The sequence below is a fragment of the Anarrhichthys ocellatus genome, unplaced genomic scaffold (genome assembly GCF_004355925.1).
Source record: "Anarrhichthys ocellatus isolate YVR2014 unplaced genomic scaffold, GSC_Weel_1.0 scaffold17, whole genome shotgun sequence".
In the NCBI taxonomy this organism is placed as follows: domain Eukaryota; kingdom Metazoa; phylum Chordata; class Actinopteri; order Perciformes; family Anarhichadidae; genus Anarrhichthys; species Anarrhichthys ocellatus.
In genome coordinates this window covers 4,842,597-4,851,972 of record NW_022280047.1, presented here as the reverse complement: position 1 = coordinate 4,851,972, position 9,376 = coordinate 4,842,597, and the positions used below count along the sequence as shown (strand labels likewise).

Here is a 9,376-nt window from a genome sequence, read left to right as displayed (position 1 = left end):
AGGCTCACTGTGTTGCAGGGACTAGGATCATTCTTTTATGTGTAAGGCAACATCAGGCTTGACTTAAGCAGTGCTTACCTAACTTTATAAAAAAAAAGAAAGTTGTTTCGATTCCTGTCTAATTGACACTTTGAAAGCGAAACACATTTAATGACGCATTTGAATCCGTTTCATCATCAACTTGTCTCTGTGCCTGGATTAAAGAGTGGCAGAGAGCGCAGGTCGCTGATGAACCACGGCCCGGTTTGATATCCTGTTGTGACTGTTGTGCCACTGGACCTGAGCAACACATTGCTGGTGGGATATTTCAAAGAGGAAGAGAGAAAAGGAAAACGCATTTACAAAGAGAGTGGTGTACAGCACAGGGCAGCTTTTAACTTATGTCTGGAAGCATGGGCGAGGTTACTATGGCAACTCCATTGTGGAGGCCCAGATTAAGGCAGCCATTAAAGTGTGTTTTTTTCTCTGCAACTCTTGTTTTCTTTTTTTTTTTCAAATTTGAATGTCATCCTGTGGATACTGTGAAGTGCAAAATACACTGATCTCAAGTGTTCATGCACAATAAGTACACGTAACGTCCCCCTTTTGTCTCACTTCTCCCCTGGAGCCTTAGTGTGATGCCATATGGACTGTCCTGTCCTCTCTCAATGCATTTGTCCTCTAGACGTATACGCAATAGAGCTACTTTGAAATGTGTAAAAAATCCTTCCCCAGCAGTGCCATCTTCAAGCTGATTGGAACCCCGTTCATAATTCATCTCTAATGGAATAATGAATGAATCTTTGTTTCAATCTTTATCTCTTTGTCCAGGCCTGTTTGTCTCACCTCATCTATACTGCATGCTTATTGAAGCAGGCGAGCCTCAATCAGTGGGAGGGTATTTTCAGTTGTTAAATGCTGATGGATGAAATTATTGCAGGATACATACTTAATGAGGCCTTTCGATTAAGAGGCAGGTAGCGGCCTTCAAACAGCAGTTGCTTTTGCATGTGATGAATGTGTGAAGTGAAACGAAATGTCCTTCGGAAGCTAAATATGACCCACAGGTTATTTGAAATAGGGGGCGAGGAAGTAAGATTCAGGTTTTTAAGATCAATGCTCCCCTCACGTTATTGCTTTAGTCTTTTTAATTACATTATAGTCACCTACAAAAGGTCATACACTACACCATTTTTTTAAGCTAATTAAGCATACAATTGGGTTTCTCCGACACATCCCTGGAATGAGAAGACAAATCTTCACAGAGGCAGCATATTTTCTTCAGTGAGGATTCAGACCACAGCCTTTGCTGTTTGGCATCGTACTTTACTCATTGAACTGTACAAGACCAAAATAACAGCAACAGTCTCCTAAAAGTGGTACAAAACAGCCCTCAAGCCAATGTAGCCTGCCTCTTTGTTAATGGAATTTGCAACCTGTGTGTGTCTCTCTCTCTCTCGCTCTCTGTCTCACACGCACACACACACACACACACACACACACATACACACTATACAGTATGAGGCTTATTTTCTAGTAAGCGGAAAACAGTTTAGCAGAGCTTCACTGCACTAGCACCGGCAAGTAGTGGCCCAATGGGTTCATGGGATACACAGGGTTGAAATGAGAGGCTAAAAGAGACGAAAAAGAGAAATAGATATGACATGGTTAATTGTGTGGAACAGACCAAAGCAATAACCAAATTCGCTCCCAGCCAGCCATCGCCCCATGTTGCTTCATTCTTTACTCTGAGCAACACTGCAGGTTGACATTTATTTTGATGACTAATTTAGTATTGACTAGTGGGAACTTAATCCGCTTCTGCAGATACTGGGACTCTCCAGTCTTTCTTTGTCCCTTTTGTGCACCAACCATTTTGGCTGAGTCAGTTCTCCCTCTGGCAGCATTTGACCCCAGCATGAACCGTGGTGTCGACACATTTCTTCCTCACGCCCCGTCTTTCTGAAGCTGGGTCTCAACTACACACAGTAGCTCCTACTAGTACGAGACTGAGCACAACGTAACAGGAGTTCCTCCAAATGTGGCAGAAAATGCGAAATTTGGAGAACACAACTGGAACACAACTTAGCCTCTGAAGCCCCCAGAATCGCACAGCCTATTGAAAGTAGGTCAGTTTTTAAAAGGAGGTTTTTGACAGTTGTTCTTACGTCCAGAATGTGACCATCTCCTGTTACTAGGTGTTTGTGTTCAGGTGGTCATAAGTCACTTATTTATGATCTCGTTATCAGCTGGAATATGTTGTAATTAGATCAATATTTAATGTTCAGTCAATGTTCATATTGTAAACTTTGGTGTCATGGCACTGACCCCAGTTCTTCACACTTTGTTGGCTGTTTAGCAATGTCTTGGTGATAAAATTAGTGAAGCTAAACCACGCGGGACGGAGTTGGAAAGTTGGTTTTCTGAAGAACTTCCCTTCTGTGGGCTGTATTCTTATGGCTCTACCCTCTTTATCACCATATGTATGTCACTTTCCCTTTTTGTCCATTCCAGAAGTCCTGTAAACACAGAGTAATAACTTCCTCTTTTCCTTTCTGCTTCTTTCCTTCCCGAATAGGCGCCATCTTTGACGAGTCAGCACGGAAAGATGACGAGGCGTTTCGTCTCGCCGTGGCAGATCTCAATTTGAACAACGAGATCTTAGAGACCGAGAAGATCACCTTCTCAGTGGAGTTCGTTGACGGGAACAACCCCTTCCAGGCTGTGCAAGAAGGTAGGATGATAACACTACTTGTTGTTGTCTTTGAGTTTAACTTTTGTGGCTGGGAGTAACGAAGCCCAGCAGATGCAGCAGCTTCAAATTCAAATTGCATAAGGCTCTCACGCAGCCCTGTCTCTATTTTTTTTTTGTTGACCTCTACAATAAATTGGGGCCAGTGAGGCACAGGAAATTCATTCATGTAAACACACAGCATCAAAGAGTTGGCACAAAGACTCAGTCTCTCTCTTTAATGCTCGCTAGGTTTTCATGCATGGCTTGCGTGCCCTCTGAGTTGACCTACATCACGCAGTGTGCTGATGATGGGCAACATTTAATTTATTTCCTCGTCCCTTTTTGTTTCGCTTTGTGTTGATGTTGACAGCCATTTTATTTCATGCAAATGTAGTTTGGACAAGGAATCGACTGTGGAATTCTGATTTGTGGTCGTCAAATAGCGGATAGACTTGTCTACTCATTTCCATCCGTGTGAATATAGATTTGTATATGCATATGTATGCCTGTCAAAGATTAGCTGCTGATTTAAAAAAGCAAAACCAAAAAGCTTGAATCTCAGTTGAGCAATTATTTTATGAAAGAATGCGGTGGAACAAAACGTCATGATGTCAATAACCTTTTAGTAATGCTCCAAGTGTTCGAATAACATTTTTAATTTGATATCTTTCCCTGACTAATCCAGATAAAGATAATGTCGTAGGAGTGCAACATTAGACAGTTCACATGAGAAGCGGTTTTGGTTGCACGCATTTTGATGAATGAGGACTGCAGCCTTGTGCTACTTTTTAGTTTGACATTTAACAGAAACATGTGTGAATTTTCACCAGATTTACAGTAAATACCCAGCATCCTTCTGCATTTACATCAGCTACTGCAATACTAGATGTTACAGCAATTTGTGCTGTTTTGCTTTGATGCTAGATGAGGTTTACATCGACAGATTGGGAAAAAGCATTTATATTATATGACTCATGACACTTCACAGCGTCACAAAGCAAAGGAGGTGTAAAAGTATTGTTTGTAATACCGTCAACCTTCCATGTCATGAGAACATGTTAGTTTGTAATGCTCTCTACACAACTATGGCACAGCTAGCAGCAGGCTAACTTGCTACCAGCACTTTTATCTGTGTGCATGCTAAATGTGACATTACAGGAATTATGATAAAAAAAACTAGACGGAAAGAAAGAGGATGAGTTTGGGTGGTACTGGGTGGCCCCATGGCATTACAGTGTGTGAAAACATCAACACATAAAGCACCAGTTCCACTATACAAAGTCCCCTGCTGGAGGATAACAAGCGTCACAGCAGGCCACTCCTATTGCGCCTCAGATGCTCTGTGCGCACGTTCAGTTACAGACTTCATCGTGAATTCTCCTCCCTCGGCTGGACCGAGTCTTTGTTACAACAGTGTGCATCTGTGACAATGTAAGTTAGCATAAATAATACCTGACATTATGTTGTAATGGGCCTTTTCTAATTGATACTTATTTAATGTAGTGTTTGGAAGCTATGATAATTAGCAGGCTCTTAGCTTGACTCACAATGTGCTCAATTTAGTCAATGAGAACCAAGTGTATATGCGACAACCTGTTACCTTTAATTTGATGCCACTGTGAAGTAATTGTTTCTATTCTGTATTACAGATATTATAAACCACGCTTATAAAATATACCTACCAGAACATTTGAGATTGCCAACCCCCTCATGTTTAGAGACGCATGCCTGTTTCAAACAAATGCTTCATCTGAAGGAGAGAAGTTGCTGCATTTTCTTTACGCGGAAAATGTGGCCTGTTTTGTCACCCAAGCCGTTGTTTACACCCACTTCTCCAGACTTATAATATTTGTTGTTCATCATGGAAATATGTGTGGAAGTTGAACATATTTCAAATTGAATGGTGCATCATTTATTATTGGGTCAATCAAAAAACAAACACTTGAAGGCTGTATGAGTCATTGTGAAGTGTTTTGAATTCAAAGATGACAAGAAGCCGATTGGTCAGTCTTGAACAGTGTGAGTACTCCTCACGTATTCCCACATAATCAAACACAGCACACGACAAATATATGTCAACTGAGTAACTTTCAATGCCGCCTTTATTTCTAACTATTTTAAATCCATCCATCCATTTTCCTCCGCTTATCCGGGGTCGGGTCGCGGTGGCAACAGGCCAAGCAGGCTGACCCAGACCTCCCTCTCACTGGCAACATGTTCCAGCTCATTCTGGGGGATCCCGAGGCGTTCCCAGGCCAGCTGGGAGATGTAATCTCTCCAGCGTGTTCTGGGTCTTCCCAGGGGTCTCTTCCCAGTTGGACGTGCCTGGAAAACCTCCAGTGGGAGGCGTCCAGGAGGCATCCTAATTAGATGCCCGAACCACCTCAGCTGACTCCTTTCGACGCGAAGGAGTAGCGGCTCGACTCCAAGCTCCCTCCTGATGACCGAGCTCCTTACCCTATCTCGAAGGCTGAGCCCGGCCACCCTACGGAGGAAGCTCATTTCGGCCGCTTGTAACCGCGACCTTGTCCTTTCGGTCACGACCCAGAGTTCGTGACCATAGGTGAGGTTAGGAACGTAGACCGAGTGGTAAATTGAGAGCTTTGCCTTCCGGCTCAGCTCGCTCTTCACCAAGACGGTCCGGTGCAGCGCCTGCTTTACTGCTGCAGCCGCACCGATCCGTCTGTCGATCTCCCGCTCCATCTTACCCTCACTCGTGAACAAGACCCCGAGATACTTGAACTCCTTCGCTTGAGGTAGGCACTCCGTCCCCACCTGGAGGGAGCAATCCACCGGTTTCCGGCAGAGCACCATGGCCTCAGATTTGGAGGTGCTAACTCTCATCCCCGCCGCTTCACACTCGGCTGCAAACCGCCCCAGTGAATGCTGGAGGTCACGATCCGAGGAGGCTAACAGGACCACATCATCTGCAAACAGCAGAGAGGCGATCCCGAGACCCCCGAACCTGACGTTCTCCACCCCCCGGCTGCGCCTAGATATCCTGTCCATGAAAGTCACGAACAGGACCGGAGACAAAGGGCAGCCCTGGCGGAGGCCGACACCCACCGGGAACGTGTCTGACTTATTGCCGAGAATGCGGACACAGCTCCTACTGCAGTCGTACAGAGACCGGATCGCCCGTTGTAATGGGTCCGGCACCCTATACTCCCGCAGCACCCTCCACAAGAACCCCCGAGGGACCCGGTCGAAAGCCTTCTCCAAGTCCACAAAGCACATGTAGACTGGTTGGGCAAACTCCCAGAACCCCTCCAGTAGTCTTGCGAGGGTAAAGAGCTGGTCCACTGTTCCACGGCCGGGACGGAATCCGCATTGCTCCTCTTGAATCTGAGGTTCGACAAACTATTTTAAATCTGAAACACTAAAAATTGCAAAATGCTGCAATAAATGGGAACAACCCTCGCATTGGCATTGCCTGCATGGCTAATGACTCATCTGAAAACATGGAGGATGTGTCAGTTTTTCCAACTACCGTGTGTCAGTGGCTAATTAGAGCATTTGTTTTTGTGTTTGACAGTTCTCCAAAAGCCTTGAAGCAGGTAAAACTCCAAAAACATATTTGCTTCTAGATGCTTTGTGAGAAATATTAATGGTTTTCGTCAGTGTTGACTCATACTTGTCTCCGGTGTAGGAATAAATCCGTTCTGTAGAACATTGATATTCATAAAGTAGTTTGAAATTAACCAATTAATTGATGCATTAATGCAAGAAAAAGTATTGAAAGTAGGAATGAGCTCACTGGTCCAACAATCAGGCTGTTTGAGTTACAACTGCTGCCCATATGGACCAGTGTCTATGATCAGATAAACATATTGCAATGAGCGCAAGTTTCTCATGGAGCAGCTAATATGCTGGCACAAAGAATATAGGATGATACACTGATCATATACGGGTTTGTGTGTGAGCCTGACTGGCTGTTTGCCTTTTGGAATCATTGAGCTAATTAATTCAGCAAAAAAGGGAATTAACCAAAATACAGACGCAATGAGCTGAGGCATACACAGCGCTTACTTATTGGTGTGATACAGCTGTGCATTGTTCATCTTTTGCTTCCTTTAAACTGATGCCACTTTAGAGGGAAACAACACCAAAATCTAATCTCTAGCATTTCCTGTTCACTATAAACAAAACCTGTCATGAGTACAACAGTGAAACATGATTTGGCACAATATTTAATCAACCAGTCAAGCAAATTATTATACACACACTCTCGTAAGTGGCTAGCCTTTGATTTGATTAAGGTTCCAAGAAATCTTGATGAAGCCTACTTCCAAGACACACAATTGCAACCTGCATGATACTTGTGTCATCGCAGGATGAGCAGTGCTTCTTTCGGTACAGGATATCTGAAGTTGATCATTAAGATGAACAGGCAAGGAAATGTCTAATGTTAGAAATGTGACCGAAACGGTTATCTTTCAAAACCGCATTACACTTAATGCAAGAATCAGGTGAAACTAGCTAATCATATATTGATCTCACCTCTTCGCAGAATTATTGCATTGATTTCAGATTAACTCCATTATCAACATCCATGTAAACACTGAAATAAGCATGCACACACGCACACACACACACACACACACACACACACACACACACACACACACACACACACACACAAATAAACATTATATAAGCCTTGGCTGAGAACAGAGGTTATTTGCTTTCCAGGTCTCAGACTGCTTTCCTGTAACAAACAACGGTGGCCAATATTTATTAAGTGTATGTGTGCCTTGCTAAGGCTGTTGCTTTGATATATGAGCCCTGCAATGTTCGGTACACAGGCTACATCTCTTTGAAGTCCCATACTGATTCTACTTCAATTACCTGGACTCTGAAGGATACATGCCTGTGTGTTGTGTCTTCCTTCTTTATGTTGAGGTCAGTGAGCAGCTGGCATTTCTGGTGCCGTTTATAGGATACCAGCATTATGTGAAACACCGTGAGTAAAGAGTGATGTGACAACACAGCAGGAGGCAGCATTTGAACGCTTGCTCCTTGACAGAGCAGTGTGAGCCAACAGCATGTTCCTGAATCCTTTCCTGTCCTCGCATTTCTGGCTTTTCTTTCTTCTTGCCGACAGGATTATTCTCTGACTTCTTGTTTTCACATTTTTCAGTTAAGGGAATTATTTTCTGCTAATTGTGCAAATTCTTTTTTTTGCCATCTCATACATCATATTCATAAATATAGACACAGTTACAACATGGAGCTGCCAGGCACACCACTGTCGGGTGCTGTTGGCTGCCATAGAAAGCTCATGAGGATGATCTGATGTTAGTTTCTCAGGAGCATACACTATCTGTTGGCACTACGGGATTTACTGGGGACAGATGAGTTGCCAAGTGTTCCATTTTATTGATTGGGACTTCAACCAGCTAGTTTTTATTGACAAACTGGCCTCGCTTCTCATTTTCGCCTCTCTCATCCCTGACTGATTAAACTCCTGCAGGCCTCCAAGCCCCTCAGTCTGTTGACTGGTCTGTCTGAATTTTGTGAGAGGTACAATGAATACTTCCCTGTCTTCCTGTCCGCCTGGTCCTGAACAGGTTGCCTGACTCATTTCCCTGCCACTCTGCCTGCCAGTCTTTCTGTTTGCCCGTCTGGTTGTGTAGTTAGCTGGCTGATAAATGGCTTGCCTGTCTCCCTATCTGCCTGTCTATCTGTGTATTTCTCTCGCTAACTGGTAACCTGGCTGGCAAATCAATTGTCTTTGTCTCTGTCTGTCTCTCGTTTGTTATGGTATCAGATGCTTCGCTTGGTGCCCTTATAAGCAGAAACAAAACACAGTGACTGCTACTTTAACACATTTACCCTCAATATTTGCGCGATACAAAGGATCACGTGGCACAGAGGCAGACACTGATACATGATTATCAGAGGTTCATTTCTAGGTTTCAATTCAGAGGACACTGTTTCAAAGAGGAAGGCCGGTTTGAGAGTCCCATTATCTTTGTCTGAGCCTGCTTCTCTGCTGTACTGAAGTGAGCAATACAAATACGGCACATCACAATAACCATATCTCTAACAATACAGGCCATTTTACAATAAAGTCATCCAACTACATTTTAAAAAGAAATCTCTTTTTAAATGCATTATCAAAATGAGTTATCTGCCCTGAGGGCCGTGTGTGTGTGTGTGTGTGTGTACAGAACTGTCTCAGGAGTGTGAGAAGGGGCTTGGATTAAATCACACTCCCTCCCTTTCTTCCTCCTGCGTGGTACTTAATTGTGGATCTGCTCCTGTCACTTATATTCACATTTCACTCCCTACACCCTGTCCCCCCCTATCTCTCCATAGTAACCGGTCCGGACATTACTGAGGGAACAGAGTGTGTGTGTGTGTGTATGCATGTCAATGTATGCCCGTTGGTGTCCCCATTGATTAAAGCAATGAGAATCACCTAATTGGATAACAGTCTGTGGAAAGGTGGGGGGTGAGGAGAAGCAGAACAGGAGGAGACCCACAGGAGGGAGAGAACTCAATAGTTGTCTCAGCTTATTTTTCATCTCAGCTTAGTCTTGACACACGGGGCACACATCTCCGCAATTCATGGGGGTTTTTCCTCACACATTTCTGTGGTGCGTCTCAGATTCTACCCTGCCAATTTATTAAAAAAATAGGAGCAATTTGTTGAAGTTG

At 43.8% G+C, this 9,376-nt stretch overlaps 1 protein-coding gene across 3 annotated transcripts in view; it reads left to right on the top strand.

Moving 5' to 3' along the window:
- grid2 (glutamate receptor, ionotropic, delta 2) overlaps positions 1 to 9,376 on the top strand; it is a 438,522-nt gene that overhangs the window by 71,413 nt on the left and 357,733 nt on the right. For all 3 annotated transcript variants that reach the window (XR_004213070.1, XM_031856266.1, XM_031856267.1), the window contains exon 2: positions 2,558 to 2,713. Coding sequence is in view for 2 of the 3 variants with exons in the window: in XM_031856266.1 (XP_031712126.1) it covers positions 2,558 to 2,713 (156 nt within the window). In the remaining variant the exon portion in view is untranslated. The remainder of the gene's footprint in view (positions 1 to 2,557; positions 2,714 to 9,376) is intronic.